The 27,274-nt window shown below is 51.9% G+C and overlaps 1 protein-coding gene across 1 annotated transcript; it reads left to right on the plus strand.

The window, feature by feature from the left end:
* Nucleotides 1–46: 46 nt before the first annotated feature.
* LOC309824221 (uncharacterized protein C8orf74 homolog) lies at nt 47–25,822 on the plus strand (the record flags this gene model as incomplete). Its single annotated transcript, XM_082656936.1, has 4 exons — nt 47–94; nt 1,570–1,762; nt 22,806–23,209; nt 25,583–25,822. 4 exons carry the CDS (start codon nt 47–49, stop codon nt 25,820–25,822), a joined length of 885 nt encoding a protein of 294 aa, XP_082513062.1.
* Nucleotides 25,823–27,274: the final 1,452 nt, after the last annotated feature.

Here is a 27,274-nt window from a genome sequence, read left to right on the forward strand (position 1 = left end):
CTCTGTCAGTCCTGGCTAGGTCTCCTAGCAACTGGACGTAGAGGCCATGGCCCTCCTGACACCCCAGGGAGTGAAAAAAGTCTTCCAACTTCAGGTGAAGAGAACACGTGACTTTTCAAAGGGAGTGTGTTCAGATGGATCTAAGAGTGAGGTGTGTCCTCCGAGGGACCCCTGGACAGGATCTCCTGTCCCAGCACGCCAGCTCTGAGGCCCGCCCGCCACGGGTGTGTGCCCGGGGGATGCCAGGCCAAAGTCTTCCCAGCCCTTTGGAGCTTGGGGCTATTTTCTGGGCCTGATGCAGCAGAGCCCGTGCGGAGGGACAGAGGAGGTGGGCATGGAGGCACTGTGTACCCCCCGCACTCCAAGGAGGGCCCGTCACAGGGGTGCCACCTTCACCAGGAGCTCCAGGGCCCTGTGAGCCCTCTGGGATTGTACGCCAACGTGTGGAGGGAGTGTGTGTGTGTGATTGTGTGTGTGGTAGAGGGTGGGGTCTGTGTCTCTAGGGCAAAGAAGGGGGCAGATTTTGATGGTTTCTCAGAACCATTTCTGAGGCCGGAAGGCATGAGCAAGGTGGGCACCTGCGGAGTGCAGAGAATCCAGCCTGCAGGGCCCGGGCCTCTGAGCTGTCCACAGAGGGGTGTCCGGGCTCTGCTGCAGACCTCAGGCAAGAAGACCCCAGGCCAGCTCTGTGCACAGGTCAGCCTCTGACCGGCAGCCTCAAACGGTTGGGGAAGGCCCCGGCCCGGGACCTGTGATTTCACCACCTTCCCTGGATCTTCCAGCCAGCTGTCCCATCAGGTGCCAACCTAGAGATCTAAAAGGGCTGCAGGGGTGGAGAGAGGAGTGACCAGGGGCTGAGACAAGGCTCTGGGCCTTACTCGGGCACCGTCTTCCATCCGTTCCCCTCCCCGCACCCCAGGGGAGCTCCAATGTTTGGTGGTTGCCCACTTCATGCCACACCTTTTCTTACCCCCTCCTTGAAAGGCACTGGATTCTCCTACATGTGTCGGTGTGATCTCTAAGAACCTTCTGGAAGCGCCAGGCGAACTCTCAAGTAAAATGAATCCTAACCTATAGAGGGGAATAAGAGGTACCCTGACCAGTCTCTATCGCCTAGCTTCACCAAGCAAGACACATTTCTCTGCTAAAGCATTGCATCTCCCAACCTCTTCTTGGCCAGTCATTTACACTTTAGTATGAATTTCATGATCAGATCGCCATCTCTGGAGCAGTTAGTTGGGAGTCGTCTCAGAGGAATGTCAAATTTTGTTTGAGGGAAGGGGAAGCAAAGATCCTAATAATTCAGGACTTGAGGCCTGCTGGAGGTGTAGAAACCTGGAACTGCAGCAGCTAGCATGAGAACACCCAGAGGAAGGAGCAGTGCTAGAAAGGTGAGGGAAACCTGTCCAGAAATGAAAGATGAATTCTGCCCAAGCTTACCCCCATTCTGGGTCACATTTCAGGATGCTGGGGAGCATATGCTGGGCCCCCAGTAGTGTTTTGCCCAGTGACGATGGCATCCTGATTCCTCAGTCTCATCCACCACCCCTCACATATCATGCCCTGCAGAAACCAGAAGGTCGGGAGCACCTACGGAGACTGTTGAACTGGGAAGAGTTTGACGAGCTCAGAGACTCCCGCAGAAGCATCCTGCTGGACACCCTCTACGAAAGTATCATCTTCGCTGCGGACAAAGGCTTCCCCTGGGTAGAGGTGGCCCAGGTGGTCAAGTTCACAGAAGAGCTGCTCAAAGAAACCAAAGGTACGGGGCATCCAGGGCAGGAGTCAGAGAGGCTTGGGGAGGACACACAACCCCAGGAGCTCTCCGAGGAGCCTGGAGCCCCTTCCTTTTTTTCCCTGGCATTTAGCCTCCTCGTATGCTCACAAAGAGGGTCCCCGTCCAGATTTTCTGGAAAGTGGAGCAAACAGAATGTCCTTGCTGAGTCTTATCGCTGATCTCCCTGGTGGAAACTCTTGCACCACGCCAAGCTGTTCACAAAGCAACCAGGGGTGTTTGCTTTTCAGTCAGTCATTTACACTTTAGTATGAACTTCATCATTAGACCCATAACTCTGGGGCAGCTGGTAGAGAGCAGGCTCAGAGGGAAGTTAATTTTTGTTTTTTAGAAAAGAGAGAAGGAGGGACCATAATTTAGAATTTTTGTTTTGTTTCTGCTTAACATAAATGTGTCGCTATTCTGCTTAAAGCCCTTCATTGACTTTTCACGGTACTCCTGAGAGACTGCAAATTGCTCCCAGCATCAGTTTTTGCTCTGCTGAGTGTCTTGAGGGAATCCTCTACAGGCGTCAGCTTGCTGGCAGGGATGGGGGAACAACAGTCAGGTTATGGAGGGAGCGTCTCTCCCACCCCTACCCTGCGCTGGGCTTCAGGAGAAGAGGGTAAGCATCTCTCCCCGTGATCCGTGGCACAAGGGGTTGTGGCCACATCTGTCCACCCCTTAGGCTCTGAGTTGCCGATTCATCCATTTAGCAAATCCATGGCCACCATCGTAGTAATACTCGGCCAAGAATCATCCGTAGGTGCACCAGTGGGTGAATGCTTGATGGGAAATGGGATATTTACATACTTCCCAAGAACCTCACTGATTGCAAAGGGGAAAAGAACGCTTTTACAGTGAGGTAGCCTGGCAGACACCCCCTTAATCAAATGATCCATCCATAAGAGGACACAGAATACGCTGCCGTCTGACGGGATGCAAAAGAATTAGCCAGCCTCCTTCTGTGATGGTTCTAGCAAAGACTCAGAACATGATGTCATTAAAAAAAACACTCCCAATTAGGGGCACTGCACAAAGTCCCTCTCCTGTAAGCTTCAAAGCATTAAGGTCTTGAGAAGCAAGGAAAGATAGAGGAACTGTTCCAAATTGAAAGACACTGAGGTGACGTGTCCACTAAACACGAAAGGTGGTCCCAATTTGGGTCCTTTTGCTGTAAAGAATGTTATTGGGACAGCTGGAGAAACTTGGGTCAGGTCTTGGGATTGGACAGTAGTGACGTGTCGACGGTGCTCTCCGGATTCTGGTGGCTGTGGTTATGAATGTCCTTGTGTGAGGAAATGAACACAAAAGGATCCTGGAGGGTGGGGCATTAGGTGGGTCACTTATTCTTTAAGTAGTTTGGGAAATTCTTCTTTGTACTATTTTTTTCTAGCTTCACTGAGATATAATTGACATACAATACTGTATAAGTTTAAAGTATGCAACATGATTTGATATATGAATATATTGCGAAATAATTACCACAATAAGTTTAACGAGCATCACCTCACCTCGTTACAATTTTGTTTCTTGTGATGAGAACTTTTCAGGCCTACTCTCTTGGCAACTTTCAAATATACAATACGGAATTGTTCATTATAATCACCATGCTGTACATCATATCCCCAGGACGTAATTATCTTATAACTGAAAGTTTGTCCCTTTGGCCACCTTTGCCCATTTTGCCCACATCCCAACCCATGCTTCTGGCAACCACCTATCTCTCCTCTACTTCCATGAGTTCAGTTTTCTTTAGATTCCACATATAAGTTAGATCATACAATAGTTGTCTTTCTCTGACTTTTCTCCCATACCATAATGCTCTCAAAGTTCATCATGTTGTCACAAATGGTAGGATTTCCTTCCTTTATGGCTGAATAATATTCGTGTGTGTGTGTGTGTGTGTGTGTGTGTGTGTGTGTGTACACACATATACATATATATACACACACACACATATATAGTATATATTCACATTTTCTTTATCCATTCGTCTGTCAATGGATCCATGGGTTGTTTCCATACCTTGGCTATTGTGAATAACGCTGCAATGAACGTGGGGGTCAGATATCTCTTCAAGAGTGATTTCATTTCCTTTGAATATATACCCAGGAGTGGGTTTGCTGTATCATGTGGTAGTTCTATGTTTAGTTTTTTAAGGAACCTCCATACTGTTCTCCATAGTGGCTGTATCAATGTACATTCCCACCAACAGTGCACAAGGCTGCCCTTTTTTTCCACATCCTCTCCGGGGCTTGTTATCTCTTGTTTTTTTGAGGATAACCATTCTAATAGGTATGAAGTGAGATCTCACGGTGGTTTTGATTTGCATTCCCTTACGATTAGTGACGTCGAGCATCTTTTCATGTGCCTGCTGGCCATCTGTATGTCTTCTATGAGAAAAGGCGTATTCAGATACTTTCCCCATTTTTATTATTTTATTTTTAATATTTTATTATTCGGGTGTTTGCTGCTGAGTTGTATGAGTTCTTGACATATATTGGATACTGACCCCTTATGGAACATATGGTTCGCAAATATTTCTTCACATTCTGTAGGATGGCTTTTAATTTTGTTGATCATTTCTTTTGCTGTGCAGAAGCTTTAATTTGATGCAGTCCCACCTGTTGATTTTTGCTTTTGTTGCCTTTACTTCTGGTGTCATACCCCCCAAAAAAGCATTGTTAAGATCAACGTCAAGGAGATTTCACTGTTTTCTTCTAGGAGTTTTATGGTTTCAGGCTGTACTGTTTTTTTAATAGACTTTATTTTTTAGAGCAGTTTTAAGTGCACAGCAAAATAGAGCAGAAGGTATAGAGATCACCCACAGAAACCCTGTCTCCACACACTCACAGACTCCCCCGTTGTCAATATCCCCCTCCACAGAGTGGGTACATCTGTTACAGTCCATGAACCTACACTGATACATGATTATCACTCGAAGTCCATAGTCTACATTAAGGTTCCTGCTTGCTGTTATGCATTCTAAGGGTTTTGACAAATGTATCATGGTGTGTATCCACCATTAAAATATGAAGAACGGGGCTTCCCTGGTGGCGCAGTGGTTGAGAGTCCGCCTGCCAATGCAGGGGACACGGGTTCGTGCCCCGGTCCCAGAGGATCCCACGTGCTGTGGAGCGGCTAGGCCCGTGAGCCATGGCCGCTGAGCCTGCGCGTCCGGAGCCTGTGCTCTGCAGTGGGAGAGGCCACAACAGTGAGAGGCTCGCAAAAAAAAAAAAAAAAAAAAAAATATATATATATATATATATATATATACAGAATGGTTTCACTACCCTAGAAATTCTCTGTGCTCCACCTCTTCATCCTTCCCTCCCCCTCAATGAGCAGAAGGTAGATCTTTCTACTGTCTCTGTAGTATTGCCTTTCCAGGATGTCACAGAGTTGGAATCATACAGTCTGTAGCCTTTTCAGACTGACTTCTTTCACAAGTAATATGCATTTTAGTTTCCTACATGTCTTTACAAGGCTTGAGAGCTGCTTTCTTTTAAGGGCTGAATAATATTCCAATGTCTAGATATAAGGGCTGAATAATATTCCATTGTCTAAATATATCACAGTTTATGTATCCATTCATCTACTGAAGGATACCTTGGTTACTTCCAACTTTTGTCACTTATGAATAAAGCTGCAAGAAATATCTGTAAGTTTTTGCGTGGACATAAGTTCTCAACTCCTTAGGTAGATACCAAGGAGGGTAGCTGCTGGATCATATGGTAAGAGCATGTTTAGTTTTGTAAGAAAGCACCAAACTGCCTTCCAAAGTGGCTGCATCATTTTGCATCCCCACCAGCCATGGATGAGAGTTCCCGTTGCCCCACATCCTTGCCAACATTTGGTGTTGTCAGGGTTCTAGATTGTGGCCATTCCAATAGGCATGTTGTGGTCTGTCATTGTTTTAATTTACATTTCCCTGGTGACATATGATGTGAAGCATCTTTTCATAAGCTTATTTGCCATCTGTATATCTTCTTCTGTGACACGTCTGTTAAGATTTTTACCCTTTTTTTCAGTCAGGTTTTTTTCCTTATTGTCGAATTTTAAGTGTTCTGTGTATACTTTGCCTAAGAGTCCTTGGTTAGATGTGTCTTCTGCAAGTATTTTCTCCCAGTCTGTGGCTTGTCTTCTCATTCTCTTGACACTGTCTTTTGCAGAACGGAACTTCTTGATTTTCATGAAGTCCAGATTATCAATTCTTCTTTCACGTATCATGCTTTGGGTGTTGTATATGAAAAGTCATTGCCAAACCCAAGGTCATCTAGATTTCCTCCTGTTGTCTTCTAGAAGTTTAAGAGTTTTGTGTCTTACATTTAGATCTGTGACCCGTTTTGAGTTAATGATTATGAAGGGTGTACGGTCTGTGTCGATTCTTTTGTTGTTGTTTGTTTACGTGTGGATGTCCACTTGCTCCAGCACCATTTGTTGAAGATTGTCTTTACGCCACTGTACTGCTTTCACTCCTTTGTCAAAGATCAGTCACCTGTATTTGCATGGGTCTATTTCTGGGCTCTATTCTGCTCCGTTGGTCTATTTGTCTATCGTTTTGCCAATATCACACTGCCTTATGTACTTCTGGGGAAACTTTTCTTTATTTTGAACAATTGTTTTAGTATGAAAGTTTTGTAATCTGTAATTTGAGGTCCTCCACTGGCCTTCTGACCAAGATCGTAAACAGCTGCGAAGCAAACAGGACTCACAATGCCTTGTCCCAGATGCACCCAGAGCTCGCCCACCTGTCCTATGAGCAGCACCCGAACGTCCAGTCTCACCACTTTTCACCACGTCTTCATCCACCACCACCTCTTAACTAGTCCACGGCTTTCACATCTTGTATGTCTGCACCCATTCACCAAACTGCACCGTGATTTTTTTCAGACACACATAAAATCCCATCACTCCTCTGCTTCAAGCCACTCCGTGTTCCTACCACACATATTATGTGCACTTGCATCAGCCTTTTTCTTTATTTTTTGAGCTGCCCGGGTGCCCTTCCATGTCTCTCCTCCAGGCCAGCATTCCAACTCAGAGGTCCCAGCCTGTCTTGCTTAAGCAAGACATGGCAATGCTCATGGGCTGGTTTCAGAGAAATTTCCCAGAAATCCCTGGGAAATTCATCCCACCCGAGACACCCCCTGCCCCCTCAGGGCCTTCTTGGCATCCCTCTGGGTCCCGCTCCCCACTGCTCACAGCAACGCCTGGCTACCAGAGTTCAGCCCTGTTGTTTGAGCGCCTCAGTGGCTCGTGGCCAGAACAAACACTGACTGCAGGAGAAGAATGTCAGCCCCAAGCAGGTGGGAACTCGGACTCTTTCAAGTTTCCATTAGAGCCTTCCACAGGCTGAGCCCTTGAAAAACAGTTGATGATGATGCAAACCCAGCTTCAAACTGAGGAGATTAGATTGCACTGGGCTTTCAGTATTTCTGCCTGTCACATACCTTACCAGTACAGTCTATCTGTGTCTGGTAGACCTAAACCTTAGAGTTGCTAGGAGACTCGGTGATTAGAAAATGTAATTCCCTTTACTGCAGGGACACCCCTCAACCAGCCAGCGAGGTTTTCCCAGCCTTTGCTGGCACTCCAAGCGATGGGGAGCTCCCTCCTTCTGAGACAATTCATTCCTTTCTACAACCACTCTCATCATTAGGAATTCCTCCTTTAGTTACACCCGTCTTCCGCACCTTCTACTCACACGTCCAAAGTCTGTCCTCTAGAAGCAGTGGGCTGGCCCTGCAGATACTGAATGGGCTTCATACAGTCTGACCATTATATCTTCACATGTCGACTGGACATCTCCAAGTGCCTTTTACCATTTTTTTTTTTAAAGAGAAAAAAAGTTTATTCACAGAGAAACACACTCCATAGACAGAGTGTGGGCCATCTTGGAAGGTGAGAAAAGGCCCAAAGCACATCAGCTTTTGACTGAAGACACTGGGCAACCTCCCTTGCTCAGAATCTTCCACTGGACTATTTCCTGTCTTTATCATTCTTAACACTGCATCATTTCCATAGATCCCTTCACCCCACCTCCCCACCCCGTCCCCCCTCTCTTTCTGCCCTTCCCTGGGCATCCTTGTGTTTGTCAATATCATTCTTTTTTTTTTTTTTAATTTTATTTATTTATTTATTTTTGGCTGCGTTGGGTCTTCGTTGCTCCGTGCGGACTTTCTCTAGTTGCGGCGAGCGGGGGCTACTCTTCGTTGCGGTGCACGGGCTTCTCATTGCAGTGGCTTCTCTTGTTGCGGAGCATGGGCTCTAGGCACATGGGCTTCAGTAGATGCGGCACGTGGGCTCAGTAGTTGTGGCTCACGGGCTCTAGAGCACAGGCTCAGTAGTTGTGGCACACGAGCTTAGTTGCTCCACGGCATGCGGGATCTTCCCGGGCCAGGGATCGAACCCGTGTCCCCTGCATTGGCAGGTGGATTCTCAACCACTGCGCCACCGGGGAAGCCTGTCAATATCATTCTTAAAATATGGCACCTAGATCCAACACAACACCACCTGCGATTTGATCAATGAAGTGACCAGGGATTTTATCATCAGCCGTGTCCTGGCCATTCATATAGCCTATGGGTATATTTTCTTTATCAGCATCAACGTCACAAGCATATTGGACAGGCACTGCACCATCCCTAGCCATTTTCCCAATCCTGTCCTTGCACATGGCAATGTTGAATGCACATGCAAGGCTTTACAATCATCCCCACTGATTCCGTCTTGTCAGTGTTGGCCCATTGTTGGCTTGTGAAATCTAGTTCCCCAACCAGGGATCGAACCCGGGACCTTGGCAGTGAGAACGCAGAAGCTTAACCAGCAGACCACCAGGGAATTCCCCTTCTGGCATCTTTTAACTCCTGATCCTGGGACATCCAGCTTACAAGATTTTCCTCTTACTTTTAAATCAGCTCCAAATGTGTGAAACATGGCTGGTACACACATCAAGTAGGAGGAAGCCTTTGGGTGGGCTCCCAGTGCCTGAAATTGGATTCGGCAAAGATAGCGTCCATCTGGAGGCTCCAAACCTGGAGAGAAGACTCAAATCCTAGGTCAGTCCCTTGCGGGACATGAGGTCCTGGGCAGCCACACCACCTCTGAGCCTCTAATTACACATTGAGAGAAGGAGAAAAACAAGAGCGCCCCCTTCATAGGACTGAGTTCATGACGATGAAGCCCACAGCACAGCGCCTGGTGCCTCGTCAGCGCTCAGTGAGGACTGGCCCTTAGTTTCAGGAGGGACCACAAAGACCCGGAGATGCGACGGGGGTGATGTGATTCCAAGACGGCCTGATCGATCAGGTGTGGCTGTACTTTGTGCAGATCCCGCTTCACAGCAGTCTCCAAACGTCCAGGAGTCACCTCAGCCCCTTCTCAAGAGCAGCAGAGATGGTCCCAGGCCCTTTCTCCTCAGATGCGTCGCAGGGAGCAGGGCAGGACAACGGGCAGGGAACAGGGCGCCTGGAGGTAAAGCAAACTGCAGACTCGTCCCCGAAGTGGGGCTGCAAGAAAAGACGCAGATAAGACGGTCCCGGCTCCACCCCCGGCTAACGGACCCGCTGTGAGTGCCGACTCCAGCTGACTCTGGGCTTGGAGGGTGCAGAGTGTGGGTGCAGCAGGGGAGAGCCACCCGAGAACCCGGCCTCCTGAGCTAGGCCCACGCACCTCAGGCCCCGTCACGTTGTCATCAGGATGGCGCCTGCTGCTGTAGGAAGCGGCCACGCTGGCCCGACATCACCCCGCAGAACCACGCCCACACTGCCTCCCAGAAACCCACAACTGGAACACTCACAAGAGCGTGAACAAGCGTATCAGTCCTCAGAGGCAGGGGTGGAATTTCAGCGGGCACCTCCTCTCTCCCCCAGACGCTCCTCCTTACTGTGCAGCAGCTCCAGGCCCAGGCTGGGCCAGGCTAAAGGCCGCATAGCCGAGCAATCAGGCACCAAACTCTGCAGTCAGTAGACCTGGATTCAAGTCTGCCTCCAACACATTACTGTGCAACCTAGAGAGCAGTACTTTACCTCTCTGTGCCTTCCGTTCCTTACCTCTAAAATAGGGCCATGATAGTTCCAACTCATAGGGCGGTTGGAAAAACTAAAGAGGCAGGGCCTGCAGAGTATAATAGAGTGGGAGGCATGTAGGAAATGCTAGGAAAAGGTTAGCTCCCCGTGGAGGTGAGGCAGGCCGCACAACAGAGGCTGGCGGTCTGGGACCAGAGGTTGCTGCACGCTGCCCCGCCCCCCCCCCACCCGGGGTCTTGCTGTCTGGGCCATTTCTTGTCTCTCCCTCCCCCTGTAGGCAGGACTGCAGATGGGTTCAAGTCATCAGCCCGCCTAATGGAGGTCCAGACTGGCCCCTAATGCAGCTGCCCCGCCCTCGGGCGCACTGGTGAGGAGGGCCCAGTACCCACCAGCATGAGGAGATGGTGTCTCTTCATTCCCCCTGTTAGGGGACCCTGGCCATCAGGGGCAGGAAAGTCAGATCCCAAATGAGCTCTAGTCCTTCACATCTCGTGTCCCCTTCCCCCAGGCACATCCCACCCATCACAGGTCGTGGGCCGTGGGATGCACACAGCCGGGCGGGGGGGGTGGGGGGGGGTGGGGGCGGTCACACTGACCGGCCAGCTCACCTTCCAGCTTCTGTTTCGGCTAAAGTCCACAGTGGGCTGTCCCTCTTCTTGGAAGCTAGCTTCTCCAGGGATGAATTTTTTTTTTTTTGGTGGGGGTTAACCTAGGGCTAGTGATGGTTGAGTTCTGTTTGCATACTAGGTAACAAAGTTGGCAGACAGCCCTTAAGGAGGGTCATGTTTGCACAACAATGATTCAGAGCTCTGCCAGGACGGCCGCCAGCTCGGCTTATCTCCCGGCCCAATCGAGTCTCAGAACCGGGAGGGAAAGCGTGGCCCATTATTCAAAAGCATAAGCTGATTCCGTGCTGGCAAATGGCTCACCAGGACGTCCTGGTCTCAGTCCTTTAGTCGGCACCTCCTCTGCCAGCCTCCGGGAAGCCCCGGGCAGATCCCATCCTGCTGCGTCCTTGGGGCCCAGGGTGAGGTCACCAGTCTGGACACAGAGGGACAGAAGGCTGCCAGCCCCATCCCGGTGGGAGGAAATCACAGGAAGCAGCAGCTCTTGCATACCCTGCCTCGGGTCCCGGAGAGGAAAGGAGAGAGATGCTGGGCCATTTGGGGACCTCGGGGAGCTGCAGAGGTTCAGGGTGCCTGGGGAAGCCCCACGATTCTTATCTCCGACGGGCACATTGCAGCAGGGGAAGCGGGTGGAGAGCAGCCTCCCCCTGCCCCAGGCTTCACTCAAGGCTGCAGGCACCCGAGCCAGCGCAGATGCTCGCCCGGGGCCTGTGACCACCTGCCCACCGTCACTTCAGCCACTTTGCAGCTTCTGCTTTGTGTCGTCATCGACATCTGGCAGCCACTGGCTTCTCTCTGGTGTTCCCCCTGGACGTCTGGGCTAGGAAGAACCCCTTTCCTGCTGGCCTGGCCCCCAAATCCTGAGTCTGGGAGGAAGTGGGCCTCAATGACCGGCTGGTGGAGGCACGAGGCGGCCAGGCGAGTGTCCGGTGAAGTGCGTCACGGCACTGGCATCTGCAGTCCTACCCACGGCCACTCCTGATTCTCCCGGAAATGTCATCCAGGCAGCTGTAGGATGGAAGGCAGCCACTCCAGCCGACCCCGACAGCCCAGGGCTGAAGGGAGGCAATGACTCCCCCAAGCTCCCTGCACAACCTCTGCCTGCCAGCGCACTCACGGCCATGCCCGGGGCCACGCCACCAGCCCCCAAGCATCTGTCCACGTTGGCGAGCCTCCAGCCACTCAGGAGCGGCCCCGCAGAGAGCAGGGGCCCTTCTGTCTTCCTGAAAGGCTGCCTGTCCAGCAGCTTTCTCCTGGGCAGCCCTAACCCCACGCCTCTCAGACCAAACCTGGAGGAGAGGACTTTGGAGGCAACTTTGCTGATGGAGAGTGGAAGTTTCCACAGAAGCCGCTGACTGAGATCTTAGAGCATCTCTTGGGGCAAAGGTTCAGCTCTCATTCCAGAGATCCCTCCCTGAGCGTACTCATTTGCTCGGGCTGCCGTAATCAAGTTCTGCAGACTGAGCGCTTTCACCTATAGCAATGTGTTTTCTCATCGTTCTGGAGGTTGGAAGTCCAAGATCAAGGCGTGAGCAAGGCTGCTTTCTTCCAAGGCCTCTCTCCTCGGCCTGTGGCCTCATTCTGTATCTCACATGGCCCTTCTGTGTATCTTGTCCTAATCTCTTCTTATAAACGCATCAGTCTATTGGATTAGGGCCACCCACATGACCTCATTTAACCTTAATGCCCTCTGTAAAGACGCTATCTCCAAGTTCAGTCACATGCCGAGGGGCAGGGGCTTAGGATTTCAACATATGCGTTGGGCGGAGGCGAGGGGGCGTGGGGGGCACTGTGTTAACACAGCCCCTGACGCTGAGTGGGGTCACAGCCCACCAGGAGAGGATGAGCCCGTCAGTCGGCCAGAAATCAAAACCATGCCGTGGAACCTTCCCCAACGTTCCCCGAGGGGCTATCCCTGCTGCGTACGGGGGCACAGAGATCCTAGCATTTCCGCATGTAGCCTCTGTAAGCCTCACTGTGACCTTGCATCATGGGCATTATTTTAAAGATGAAGGAACTGAGGCCCAGAGAGTTTAACCAGCTTGCCCCAGGTCAAAGTGGAGTCAGGATTTGAACCCAGGTCTGTCTGACAGCAGAGCACACCCCCTACCCCGCCCTCCCGCCTCCACCCCTGGCCATGGGACCTTCCATCTTGACCTGAGGGATCTGTACACAGGGCACGTAAGAAGCTGAGGAGCCCACAGCCCTGCGGTGAGTGGAATGAGGCTGCTGGCCTGCCGGGGGAGCTGAGCACCTGGAAAGCCAGGTGGCACACCTGGGGACTGGGTTCCTGACTTGGTCACCTGGAGCTACTCCCAGCACGAGCCTGGGATCCTGGCCCCAGCAGGATGGCTCCGATGCGGCGGGTGGCGTAGGCCCAGCCCAGAGTGGGAGCTGTGCCCGTCGGCTAATGTGTTCTTGCATGGATGTGCCCGAGTGTGGGTAGGTGGTACTGGTGCCCTGGGGACCAGAGCTCTGGCCTTTTGGAATGACTCCCTGTTCTCCCTCTAACTTCCCACGTTCTTCCTCGGTCGGCTGGACGTGTTGGCCGGTCTCTGAGCTCCCCAGCAGCAGAGGGGACAAGGGACGGGTAAGAAGTTGCCAACTTTTAGTCTCAGTACAGTGCCCTGTCCCTGAGACGGTGGGATTAAGTGGTCATTTTCATCTCGGGGATGATGACGATGAGGAGGAGGATGAAATGCAAAGTCAGATGCCCCTCACCAAACTTGAGGTGGCTGCAGAGGGCACACACGATGCCCTAGATGTGGCTACAGGGGACTGTCAGCTCAGTGGAAATCACCATGGCTTCTTAGAGTCAAGAGGACCCGAGAGGTCACCTGATCCAAGGCCCCTCCCACCACACACACACACACACACACACACACACACACACACACACACACACATTATTCAGGATTTCTCTCCCCAGCTAAATGCCTCCTCACTTCTCCGCTGATAAAGCTCTTGCTTCTAGAAATTTCTTCCTGCTTCTGAACTGATATCTGTCTCTTTGAGCCTTCCACCTGTTGGCTCCCGTTCTGACCTCTGAACCCTCCCAAATCAGCTTAATCCTGCTCCACTCACTCAGCCATTGTCCAGCAAGCATCGCCCGAACACCGCGCCAGGACGTGGAGAAGAGCGGACATCCACTCAGCAGTCCTGACATACAAGCCCTCTACGTGGATCATCTCATTTAATGTTCACACCAAGCTCTGTTGGGTGGGTACTACTGTCCCCATTTCGTGATGATGCAACTGAGGTTCAGAGAGGTTAGGTAACTTGCAAATCGTCACACAGTAAAAAACAAAACCAGCATTAACCCTGAGATCATCTGGCCCCAGAGTTTTGGCAGTCCTTCTTGCCAAAGTTCTTTAGCATTAGCCAATCTCTTGAGGAATGGGGGTGAGGGGTGCATTTGCTAAGCAGACAAGGCAGGGGACCACTATGGACAAAGAGAAGAACTTGGGCAAAAGCCCATGACAGTCTTTAAAATACCCAACCCTGTGTTTGCCCTTTGAGTCCCAGGAAAGTGAACAGGGAGAAAATCTCTAAAAGGACAACAAAGTCTTTCTAAATCTTAATGTGTAGGTAGATTTTTCCTTTAATGTGACTATTGGTTTATGTTTAAAACAAACACAAAAAACCTAGTGAACGGGAAAACAGCAGGGTACTTGCTCAAAAAATTAAACATACACTTATCCTATGATCCAGCAATTCCACTTCTGAGTATATACCCAAAAAAAGTGAAAGTGGGGACTGGAACAGATATTTGTACACCCTTGTTCACGGCAGCATTACTCACAATAGCCAAACAGTAGAAGAAACCCATCAACAGATGAACGGATAACCAAAATATGGTCTGTACATACAATGGAATATTATTCAACTTTCAAAAGGAAGGAAATTTTGACACATGCTACAACATGGATGAACCTTGAGGACATTCTGCTAAAGGAAAGAAAGCAGTCACAAAAAGATAAATACTGCATGATTCCATTTCTATGAGGTACCTAGGGTGATCAGATTTGTAGAGACAGAGTAGAACTAGAGTTGCCAGGGGCTGGGAGGAGAAGGTAAATGGGGACTTAGTGTTTAACGGGGAGAGAGTGTCAGGTTTGCAAGATGAAAAAAGTCCTGGAGATGGATGGTGGTGATGGCTACACAACAGTGCAAATGGACTTAATGCCACTGAACTGTGCGCTTAAAAATGGTTAAAATGGTAAATTTTATGTTGTGTATATTTTACCACAATAAAAATAAAATTAAAATGCCCTAGTGGAAGTGCTGTTCTTCTGTATATGTCATATCTTCTGTTCACTCCTCAAAAATACTTCAGGAGCTGAGGTGTACTCGCCTTGGAGCTGGGGAATCTGGGTTGGAGTCCTGATTTTGCATAGGTCCACGAAGCGTCAGTTTCCTCATCTGTTAAATGACAGCAGTCACCTCTATTATGAGTTGATTATGACCAATTAAATAAATTGATGGATAATTAAATGCTTTAAAACTCTGAAGTAGCATGCCAGGGTAGGCTGGTTGTATTATTATTTACTGAGAGCGGAACACTGGGCAACAGCTACACGTCCAGAGTTTTTTTGGAAAGATCCTCTGGAATTGGGAAATCTGGTCCATTCGAGCAGGTTCCTGCCACTGAGGAGCTCACAGTAGCAGGGAGAGAGAGAAGAGAATGCTCCAGAGTTGTTGGGGAGAGCTATGAACTATTGGGTTATTCAGTAAATGGTCTCGCCAGGAGAGTTGCCCCTTCCTCTACCCTCTGAACCCCCTAACTGGGGACAGCCAACTCCCAGCCATCCTTTGACCTCAGCAGCCGGTGTGGCCAGGAGAAAAAGCACGTCAGCATCCATGACCCACCCCCAGCAAGGTAGAGAGAGCTTCCAGGTGAGGACCCAGGAGGGAGAGGATTGAATGCTCCTCTAGGAATGCATCGCCCGAGGAGCATGCGGGATCCTCTGGAAAGCCAGATTTATCCCAGAATAGCTCACAGTCCCCGGGGAGCTGGAGGCCACGCCTAGAATCTTCACGATGACGATGCTGACAACCACGTGATGTACTGAGTGCCCCCGTGTACCTGGCGCTTCGGAAAGCTCCATCGCATATGCCCACATCTAACCCCACGAGGTAGACTTTTTTGTTGTTATTGGTTTTGTTTTTGTTTTCGGTACGCGGGCCTCTCACTGCTGTGGCCTCTCCCGTTGTGGAGCACAGGCTCCGGACGCGCAGGCTCAGCGGCCATGGCTCACGGGCCCAGTTGCTCCGCGACATGTGGGATCCTGCCTGACCGGGGCACGAACCCGCGTCCCCTGCATCGGCAGGCGGACCCTCAACCGCTGCGCCACCAGGGAAGCCCGAGGTAGACGTTTTTATTGCCTCCATTTTACAGATGAGAACACTGATGTCCAGAGAGGCAAAATAACTCGCACAAGTGGTTAAGAAGCAGAAGCAGGCTGTGAGGCCACAGCTGTCTGAATCCCCAGTCTGTGCTTCTTCAAACCACACCAGGCTCTAAGGAACGGCCCCAGCGTCAAGGCCATCTTCAGGCCAGGGGTGCCCTGGGCTCACTGGGGGCCTCCTCGTGACTGTGAATGGTGCCTGAAAACAGAGCACGTGGCTAGCAAGGTGCAGTACGACCAGATCCTTGGTACGGTGGTCAGAGTGCTGACTGGTCAGCGGCCCTCAACATCCAGGCGAGACCCTCCACCAGCAAAAAGATTACAACTCGCTGAAGGTTCAGATGATGGTTAGCATTTTTTAGAAATAAAATATTTGTTCATTAAGGTATGCACATTGTTTTTTAGACATAGGGCTATTGCACACGTAAGAGGCTACACTATAGTGTAAATATAACTTGCATACGCACTGGGAAACTCGCTTTATTGCAATATTCGCTTCATTGCAGCGGTCTGCCACTGAACCCGAAATATCTCCAAGGTCTGCCTGTATTTGCCTCAACTAAATCTAAGAAACATCGCATAGGCTCAACCCTTTTTGGCCGTTTGCTGAGCCTATTAGCATATTTTGCTGAGCTCATTAGCATATTCAGGACATCTGTTTAATTTCCCTGGATCCAGCGTGTGTTCAAGGCCATGCATTTTTATGTAACACCTGTTGCAAAACAACCTTTGGAAAACCGGCCCTTCCGGTGTCCATCTCCAGGGTCTACAAAGCAAGCCCAAGCCTCTTAGGTCTGGTTGCTGAGGGGCCTTGCCCGGTCAGGCTGGGGCTGGAATTCTGGCTCTGCCACTCAGCAGCTGTGTGCCCTGAAGCCAATCCCTTGACCTCTTGGAGCCTCAGTTTCTCTCACAGGTAAAGTGGGGATGGTGGCTACATCTGCTCACCTTGCTGGGAGGCGCTGGGCGGAGCCTGAGATGACCCAGGGCGTGCGGGCCACAGAGCAAGCCCCCTGAACAAGAGTCCTCTCCCCGCCAAGGAAAACACATCCCTTCTGAGCTGGCAACGGCGCCGCGGGGCGGATGAGTTTGGCAGAACCTTTTCAAGAGCAGAAAGGGGGCGGGGAGCAGCATTCCGGACGCCGGATGGGGGTGAAGTGGAGGGTGAAGTGGCGGACTTTCCTTTCCCACCATCCCAGGCTGCCCTGATAGGTGCTCGGGTATTGGGAAGGGTAAGCCGGGCCAGGCTGCAGCCTGACTGGGTTCCTCCCCTCACAACCAAGGCAGGGGCAAACAAACTGGTTTGTCATGGGGCACCAGTGGCAGCTGGATCCTCCCCTTCACCCACCCGAAGGAACAGCCCGTCTTCTCCTTTCCCAAGCCCCCAGGATGCACCCCTGTGCTCGCCCTCGCCCAGACCCAGACCCAGCCCGTGAGGGATGGGCGGGAGGGAGCCCAGAGCGCCCCATCCAGGCCCAGTGCCTTTTTGCCCTGATTCTGGAGCAACTGGGCTATTCCACCCACGCTCTGGCCCCGCACTCCCCTCCGCCCCTCCCCTGTACTCGGTGCAGGTACTGGCCTCCAGGCCCTTGCGGACCCGTCTTCAGGAAGTTCCTAGCAGCCAATGCAAATGAAGGCCACTCCCTGTAATTGAAGAGCAACTTGCAAGGACAGATCTGTCGTCCCGAAGCCAGAGGCTTCTCCCTGAGACTTAATCCTTGGCTCTCTGAGTCATCAGGGGCTTCTCAACCCATGACAAATGGAGGGTGGTCTGGGGGCCAAGTGTCAGCTTGGGACACTGAGCCAGCTTGGGACAATTTTTGCTGAAAACCAGAACTGGTCCAAAGAATGTCTTGGGGCTGAAAGTTAGAAGTCAGCCCAGGGGTCCTTCCCTGTTGACCCGGGACAAGGCCACACCTGTGTTCTATGGCTGAGGCCACGGCCAAGCCCGTAGGAGGGCATCTGCCAGGATGACAGGCAGCTGGGATACCTGCGGGTGTCAGCGCGACGGGGCTCGCGCACTTGATTCAAACCTGGGCTCCATGCGTGGCTGCCAGGGCCGAGTGCAGAAGACCAGGGCTGGCCTAGCCGAACGAGGCAGCCAGGGCTGCCCATATCTGGAGGGTGCAGGTGACCCTAGCCCCACGTGCTGCCTGGCCAGGTGGGAGGAGGAGTAGGGTGCCTTCCTGCAAATCCAGTTCCTCAGAGCCCAGAGAAGTTTCCATGATTCACCTCACCAAGTTCACACAAAGATGCCTCCATACAGGCCTCAAGTCCAGCTTTGATTATCAGAGACCGATGACCCCACACTGCTGCCTGCCCTCTGGGACACCTTCACTGGCTGTCCCCGCCGTCCTCCACGTACTATCCTACGGAAATACCTGCCTGACATCTCGCTTCTCAGCTTAATGCCTCTGAGTGGTCCACAGCTCTGAGCCGAGGTTCTTCACTTTTCCTTTAGGAATTTGATGATTCTCTCTAACGTGCACTCTCCCCAGAAAAAATGTGCATGCAAAATTCGAGGTGCAATTCCGGGGTCCCGGTCAGTCCTGAAGCCCTTCCTCGGATGTCCTTGCGTTTCATGAATTCCGGTTCAAGAGCCCAGCTTCTGTGACGAAGTCCAGCACTCTCATGTGACCTACACAGCTTGTTACCCTCTGCAGACTGAAGACCTCAGGCCGTCTGTCCCCCAGCCCAGTCCCCCAGACTTCAGCCTTGCCTCCCAGAAACTCTGAACCAGGTGTGGATCCCTGCACCTGCCCCTCTGCTTCTACGAGTTCCACTTTTTTAGATTCCGTATACAAGGAGAATCACACAGTATTTATCTTTCTGTGTCTTGCTTATTTCAATCAGCATAATCTCCTTCAGGTCCATCCATGTTGTTGCCAATGACAGGATTTCCTTCCTTTTTAAGGCTGAATAGTATTCCAGTGTGTGTGTGTGTGTGTGTGTGTGTGTGTGTGTGTGTGTGTGTGTGTGTGTGGTGTGTGTGTGTGGTGTGTGTGTGTGTGTGTGTGTGTGTGTGTGTGTGTGGTGTGTGTGTGTGGTGTGTGTGTGTGTGTGTGTGTGTGTGTGTGTGTGTGTGTGTGTGTGTGTGTGTCACAACTTCTTTAACCATCATTCGTCTACAGACATGGCAGACACTTAGGCTGTTTCCATATCTCGGCTCTTGTAAATAATGCCATGAACATGGGGGTGCAGATATCTCTTCAAGACCCTGATTTCATTTCTTTGGGTATATACTTAGAAGTGGGATTGCTGGATCCTTCTGAGAAGCCATTTTAGATGTTTTTCCCTAACTGCCCACTGCTATCGAATTTTAATATCCTAGGTATTCTGTACGTCTGATTATATACTATATGTATATCTGCTTTATACACATAAAGTTTACCTTTCGTATTCGATGCAAGGTTAAAGATGACTAAATAACGTTTGAAAGTTAGATTAAAAACTGAAAAGCTGTCAACGTTGAACTTAACTATACTTTCTGAGTAAATTTTAATGTGACTTATTTATGTGCGTAAATTATGTAGACAAAGAAGAATTTATACAAATATATAATGATGAGAGCAATGCAAGCAAATCTTAAAATGTCATTCGAAACTGTTATTTTTCTGGCAAAACAATGGACAAAATTAATTTCTTAAAAACTATTTTCAGTAAATTTAACTTTCAACTTTTGCTTAATACAGGAAGGTAACCAGCTGATAAGGCTGTGGTGTGGGGTGGAGTGGTCTGGGAGGCCCCTGTGAGAAACAGTGGGACCCACTGGATGCTCTCTAGCCTGCCAACCTTCCAACCCCCAGTCTTTCATTTCCTCAAATGGGCCACGCTTTATCCAACCACAGGGCCTTTGCACAGGCTGTTTCCCCTCCCTGCTTTCATTCTTTTCCACCTCTCTTTGCCCAGTAACTCCTCTGACACTCCTCATCTCAGCTCCTTCACCACTTCCTCAGGGAACTGCTCCCCGATTTCCCTGAGAAAGTCACTTCTTTCTACTGTGCACCTGCCCAGCCCTACGTAGCCCTGAGCAGGGTTATACTATCTGTGTGTTTCCCCCCAGCCTTTCACCACCTTCCTGGACCATAAATGGGTTCTTGACACATGGAAAGAAGGCCCCTAACGAATATTTGTTGAAGGGATAAATGAACAGCTCCTTCACCACACTTCACATGTCAGAATGTGTTCATTTACTCACTGGATACCTATCGGCCCCTACTGAGCACAGAGCTCTGAGTTGGGGGCTGAGAACAAAGAGGGGATGTCCTCTGTTCAACAGTCTCCTCTTCCACAGACTGGAAGGTCTCTGAGGACAGGGGTCACAACAGAGGTAAATGTCCCACGCTTATCATATGCTCTTGGTGTCCCCCGCCCCCACTCCCCAAGGGTCCCCAGGAAGAGCCTGGGAGCCAGGCAGGCCTCTATCCCCCTCCACATCTGGCCATCAGTCCCGCCACTCAAATCTGCCCCTTCTGCCCACGCCTGCTGACCTGGCACTCCAGTCCGGACTGGGCCGCAGTCTGCCCACAGGCCACCATGTGACCAGAGTCTCCCTGGGCAAGCCCTGCACTGCCTGGAGTACAAAGCCCTGGCTTCTGAACACAGCACTCAAGGCCCTCCCGTGTGCTTTCCACCCCCCTCTCCACTCAACGCTTGCCGTTTTCTGCCTCTACCTTCAGGTGCCAACAACAACACACTCGGTCTTGTTCCCCACCCGTGCCACGTGGCTGCTTGCCCCTCTGATCTCGCTTACGCTGTACCCAGGCCATGCCTCCCCCACCACCTTTGCCGGCTCAGTCCTGCTCAGCTTCTGAGATGTCACTCATGCATCGTCTTCTCCAGGGGAACCCCATCCTTAGCTGAGCATCCCTCATCACCCAGTTCTCTTCCTCTTTACACGTGTATTAGCATTTGCTCGTGTATCTCTCCTGTGAGAACTTTGAGGGCGAGAGTTGCATCTGATAAGACACATGATAATATTGCGAGAACCTAGCATAGTGCCTGGTAATTAATAGGCCCCCAGTAAGAGTTTGACAAATTAATTGTTGATGGATGGAGAGATGATGAATGGACGATGAGTGACTGGATGGTTGGATGGATGGAGAGATGGATGAATGGAGAGATGGATGGGTAGATGGATAATGGATGGGTGGGTGGATAGATGAATGGGTGGATGATGGATGGATGGATGGATGGATGATTGGGTGGAGAAACGGATGAATGGATGATGAGTGACTGGATGGGTGGATGGAGAGATGGATGGATGAATGAAAAGACCAATGGAGAGATGAAAATATAGAATGAAAGAAGTGGCCAGGAGAGACTTTCCTCACAGCACAGAAACAAATGCCTCTTTTCCTACAGCATTCATTGATTACTACCCTGTAGTGCGTTCTGTGCGAGGCACTTGGACATGTCATCCCATTTGGTCCCCCTAACAGTCCTATGAAGTAAACGTGACAATCCCCCATTTTACACGCGAGGGAATGGAGGTGCAAGAGTCACAGCTGGGAAGGGACGGAGCTGCGTCAGCCATCCAGGCCCAGGGCCCTCCCTCCACCCCCCTGAGACAGAGCGCTGTCTCAGGCCTCGGAGTCTGCTGATTTGCCTTGAAAGGAAGGGAAAGCACAGCTCGCTAACCTTTAATTCTGCACAGTGGCGGGGCCTCCCTCCCTCCATCCCCCAGGGAACTGAAGCCTAAATCCCAGTGACGCTCCCCAGCACTCTCTAACGAGGCTCAAGGTGGAGCAGTGCTCCATGTACTAATATTTCTCCAAGACCCTGATACCTCTACCTTCTCAGGACTCAGGGGGGAGTTAAGGTAAATAGGTCCACGCAGAGCCGAGAGTGGGGGGCCAAAGTGAACACAGAATCGGCGGCAGGTGAGGAGGGTTTGAGAAACAAACGGTGCGGGCCAGGCTGAGATAGCCCCTCCTGAAGGCGCATGGGGCACCCTGGCTGGGGCGGGGAGACTCCACCAGGGCCCCGTGGGGGGCACCCCCAGGGGGAGCGAGGACGGGTATCTACGGGCAGGCTGGCCTCCACCCCAGCAGGAAAGCCAGGCTCCCCGCCTGCACCGCCTGGTCTCTGTCTTCAGTAGACGGAGTTGTGGAATCCCCCAAAGCCTGTGCCCAAGCTCCTGATCTGAAGAGCTGACCCTGAGTCAGGGGGTGGGTGAGACTTGGCAGAGTTCACAGTGCGCCTCGGGGACGGCATCTGTGTGAGGACTCAGGTCTCCTCGCACTGGGGCCAGGGTCATTCTCTGTCCCTTGTTCTGCCCTCTCCCTGCCCGGGGTCCGTTCACAGGACACGTACCTCGTTTAGCCGTGACCCTTTAATGAACCATCCCTGTCTTAAGATGCAATCATACGCTGGAGAGAGTCCTGCCCCAGCCCCAACCACACCCCTACCCCAGGCTTCTGACAGGCTTGTGAACAAGAGGCGTGAAAGGGAGGACATGGGAGAAGGCGGTTTACCCTCCAAGGAACGTTGCCCGGTGCTACCCTCAGAGATGATTGATCTCTGCGCGGTCTAAACTACACTTGCCGAACTCTGTGACACAAGTCGCCAATATAATGTCTCTCCAATCATCTCATGCTCCACTCGATTCAGAATCCTTTTTTATACCCTCATCTCCTTCCCAAAGGGTTTGAAGTGGAAACAACATAAAGCACAGCTGAAATAAGTCTTTAAAACAAGAGTTACGTGTCAAAATAGAGATAAGGCGTGAGATAACCATATCAGAACAAATGGGATAAAGGTAAGCTACTGCGTAAAATTGCCTCGAGCATCCCAGAGGCCAAGGTAAAAGGGGAAACATGATGCACTCCACGGCTTTCAAGACCTAATAGATGGTGACATAGAATAGCTGGTAGGACGTGGACTCTGGGGTCCAAGTCTATCAATCAGCCATCAATGCAGCTTCAGCCCCATTCACACTCGATGCACGGCCCCTCTGTGCCCACAGGCTGCTCCACCACTGAGGCTGTGACGATCCTGGGGAAGAAGCTCAGAGATTACCGGGGGCAGCTGAACACCACCCACCTGCTGGCCCAGTGCGACTACTTCCACAACACGTTCATCCGCCACTACAAACTCTACCAGTACGTCCTGGGCCAGGACCAGGACGTCAAGCTGACCGTCACTCACCTGGAGGTGTATGTACCGCCTCAGCCCCTCCCGCTGGCTGCGGGCAAGGACCAGGCCGTCTGGAAGCACGAACAGCGGGTGGTGGAGCTCAGCGCGGCCGAGGTGCAGAAGAGGGCCTACATGCTGCAGCTGAAGGAGGCCCTGCAACTAGAGCAGCAGCACCTGTTGCAGGAGCTGCTCCCGGAGCTGCCCAGGTGGCAGCACCATGTCCTGAAGAGAGAGGTGAGGTGGGGTCCTTGGGGCGGGAGGAGGCTCGCCTGCCCCCCACCAACGTCCTTTCCCACAAAGAGGACGTCCGGGCTGGACCCTGAGGCCCGCAAGAGGTCCACACACCAGGAGGGGGCAGAAGGGGACAGGCTTTGCGTGCACGTTTCATGAAACATCCCTGAGATGTATAATTCGTGGCCCCATTTTAGTGATGAGACAACTGAGGCTCGGAGACTTTAGTCGCCTGGCCCAAGGTCCCCAAGCTAGCCTGTGGTAGAGTTTACATTTGGACTGAGGTCTGGTGGGCCCCAAAGTCCAAGTCCTTTCCACTGCAGATTCTGCCCAAAGAGCCCCCAGGCTGCGAACCACCATAGATTTCCTCAGTGCCCTTCGTCTGCTGCAGAGCCAGCGTCCGTGGAGGATGCCCGGGCGGGGCGGGGAGTGGGGAAAAGAAGGAAGGGCCGTAGGGGACAGACAGCTCAGGGCAGTGATGTGATGGGGTGGGGGAGGGGCGGAGCCAGCGGCCCAGGGGCGTGTGTGGAGCTAGGAAACTGGCTGCCCTCTTGGCAGGTCTTAAGGACTCCTGGGGCTCCAGGAGCCAGAGTCCCTGATGCCCAGCTCTTCAATAAATGGCTACTAGCTTGGTCCCAGGGCAGCCAACTCCTTGAGGGCCTGGCCGAGTCTAAATTCATTTTTTAACTATATGTAGGCACTGATAGCATCACTGTGGCTTGTTTTTGAACACAGGGACAAGTATGTGCGTGTGTGTATGTATGTGTGCGTGTGTCAGGGAGGTTTGAGCTGGGTGGGAATGGGGAGTCTCAGCGACTCTGTGTTCCAAAAGCGTCCTGGTTCTGAACTGTCAGCCAAGGAGTGGGTGGCTTTGGGACGCATTCCTTTAAATATGCATAAAACATTGGGGAAATCTCTAAACAACAATGAATACAATGGAACGAATGATACTCTTCTAAGTTTAAGTCTTCCCGGTAAATAGCGCATCGGCTGCCCTTCATGCATTGAGCGGGGACCCAACAGAACACAAGCAGCGGCTTGTCTCCACCTCCTTCAAGGGACCTTCCAAGATACGTGGGCAAGGCCACGGGTGGAAGGGGCCGCCTCCCCTCCTGCTGCCCCCAGCTCCCCTGCAGACCTCCATTACCAGGCCTGCTGGTCCCTGCCAGGTGGAGCTTGTAGGCTAGAGTCCCCTCCACTCTTGAGTGGCCCTGAGCTGGGGACACTCAACACCGCAGGATAAACATAGTGCGTCTTCTCGGAGCCCAATCCTCCCCGACGCCCTAGGGGAAGAACGCTATTTTTCTAGGGCAAATGTGAGATTTTGCATGGGATTCTAAGTTAAAATATGAGATCTCAAAACAATGACTTATAGGTAACCAGATACTCAAGGTATGTCCCCTGACACTCCCAGGACAAGCATGACCTCTCCGCTACTGATGGGTTGCTTGGGCAGGGAACTTGGAGAAACACAGTTACACGGTCCCTGTCACCAGGATTTTATGATGCCATGATCCTGATTGCGATGACAGACAGGGTCTCCTGTTTAAGCTGGCGCGTGGTGGCTGAGTTTTCATTCTTCCCCAGTCTGGCTAGTTGGGGGACACACCCACTCTCTGAGCGATTTCCCCTGACCCCTCCGATGAAGCCTGCAACTGGAGCTTTGAGATGTGAGAATGAGATGAGGGCAGAAGAGGAAGGAAGGGGGCTGGCATCTAAATGGAGCTTAACCAGGGACTTCCCTGGTGGTCCAGTAGTTACGACTCTGAGCTTCCACCACAGGGGGTGCCGTTTGGATCCCCAGTCGGGAACCTAAGATCCCACATACCATGCTGCGGGGCCCAGAGAAAATAAAATCTGGAACTTAATCAGAAAGTAGGGGATATGGGGCTGGCCTCCGAGCCCAGAGCAGTGTGAACAATAAATGACACACTCAAATGGGGTGATTGCCACAGTACGCCTGAAGGAAGGAGAGAGGAAGCAAAAAGAGAGCTGTAGGAGAGGGCCACAGGGAGGGAAGTGCAGCTGCAGGTAGAGGACCATGGCCATGTCCAACCCCAGCTGGCCGGCAGGAAGGTGAGAGACTTCCTCGTCTCCCCACCCTCAGATCTCCTGCCAGGGTCTCCCATTGGCTGAACTCAGCCAGCAGCCACAGGTCAAGGGAGCTGGGTGATGCAGACCTTAAAAGTCAGCCTCCCAGGGCACAGAGTGAGGTGGAGACAGATGGAGAGTAGGTCTGGGGGGGAATGGAAGATGCCAGCACACTGAGAAAGGAGGCGGCTGTGTTGAGAAGTTGCAACTGCGGTGGGACTGTGTCTGCAGACGGCCTGAGCCTTCCCCAGGCCCTGCTCACCAGCCACATTCCGTTTCTTTCAGGAGCTAGAAAATCTCATCAACGAGGCCATTCACATCCAGATTGAATGCCTGAAGGAGCTGCTGCAGTGTGAGATACAGACAACCTTTGATATTTTGGACCTGAAACTGCAGAAGAAGACTCTAAACCTCAACGCTCCCACCCCTTCCCCGCTCCCCGTCACGGGCCAGTCAGGCCAAGATAAAGCTCTTAATTTGTACAAAGCAAACAAAGGGAGGAAAGCAAAAGCAAAGAAGATGTAGAAGGCCCCGGCGACCACGGTCTGAAGACTGATTGAGGAAGAGCCACTGATGATAGAAAAGGATTATGTGGTGTGCTCAGCGCCCCAAAGATCAGAGGTTTCTAGCAATTCAAAGAAATAAAACAACGCTCATCATATTTTCTCTATCTTCTTGCTGGAAACCATCTTATACCCCGTGAAAGTCCAACCCAAATGGATTTTCCTTGCGTGGAGGAGAGGGCTGTCCTGTAAGCCCAGGCAAACATCATTGAGTAAGCCTGAGCTCAGACACGGACGACAGAACAGCCCCCAGAGGGTTTCAGCAGGTGAGAGGGAGGGCAACACCGGATGCCAGGGAGGACCTGCAGCCAGCACAGTGGGTGGAAACAGGTGCTGGGACTCCTTCCTCCCTGAGGTTTGTACAAGGCGATCTGTCGTGTGCAGCCTGCCTGCCGGGTCTCCTGCTGGGGGACGCAGAGCCCACGCCCCTGCGATACTCTTCCTTCTGTGTGAATCCACGTCGTTTAGCCGGAAGCAGAGGAACAGGTGTCATCCTAGATGTCAGAGACCTGGCGTTGAACCCAGCTCTGCCGCTGGTCGGCTGCGTGACCTTGCTCGTGTCCCTTCATCTCTGAGCCCAGGTCTCTCTCCTGTCAAGTGGGAGGCCTGCTGGCTAGTGTGGAAGGCCCCTCTCTCACGTTAACATTCTAAGGGAGAGACGAAGCACGGCCGGCTCTTCTCGGTTTTCAAGGGGTTCAAGGTTCGAGGGGGCTGAGTACCTCCTCAAAGCTGTAGAGTGAGGCAGTGAAAGCATCAGGACTGGAGCTCAGGCCGTGGGACCCTTATCTGTGCTTCTTCCCCTGCAGCCCTGGCCTCGTGCAAAGAGCTTCACAAACCCTGTGGTTGTTGGCTTGGTAATGCAGCTATATAGCTGACAGGTGACTGTGGCCCCTGAGATCAGGGCAGAAAGGATGGGACTACTCGCTGCCTCTCGCCGGGCCAGAGACCCACTCTGTCTCCTCGGCCGTCTGCTGCGTGGTCCTTGCTCACGCCGGGCCAGGCCACTGTGCAGGACTCCCATCCCTCACACCCAGCTCTCCAGGGCCACCGCTGCTCCCTGGGTCTTGCCCCTAAGGTGTGCCTGGGTTTACACGTTTGCAGGCAGAGTTGGTCTGCTTTTGGAGGCCAGGCTGGATTTAGGTCAAGGGAGCCCTGGAGCGGGCATGTCAGCAGCCCTGGAGCCTCCGAAAGAAGTCCGGGAGACAGGGGACCCCCGGCTAGGAAGGGGACCCCTCTGGGAGAGCTAATCCCGACTCTTCTGCCCACCTTACCTTGCTGCTGCAGAGAGAGTGCTCTGTACCTGAGAAGTGTGCTAGGCTTCCCCATACCTCTTTGGACAGAGGAAGGAGGATCCAGGTTTTCCTTAAATGTTTTCATTCATTCATTCAGTCATGGATTCATCCTTCACTCCACA

Source organism: Grampus griseus (assembly GCF_964374135.1).
Source record: "Grampus griseus genome assembly, chromosome: 6".
NCBI classification, from domain to species: domain Eukaryota; kingdom Metazoa; phylum Chordata; class Mammalia; order Artiodactyla; family Delphinidae; genus Grampus; species Grampus griseus.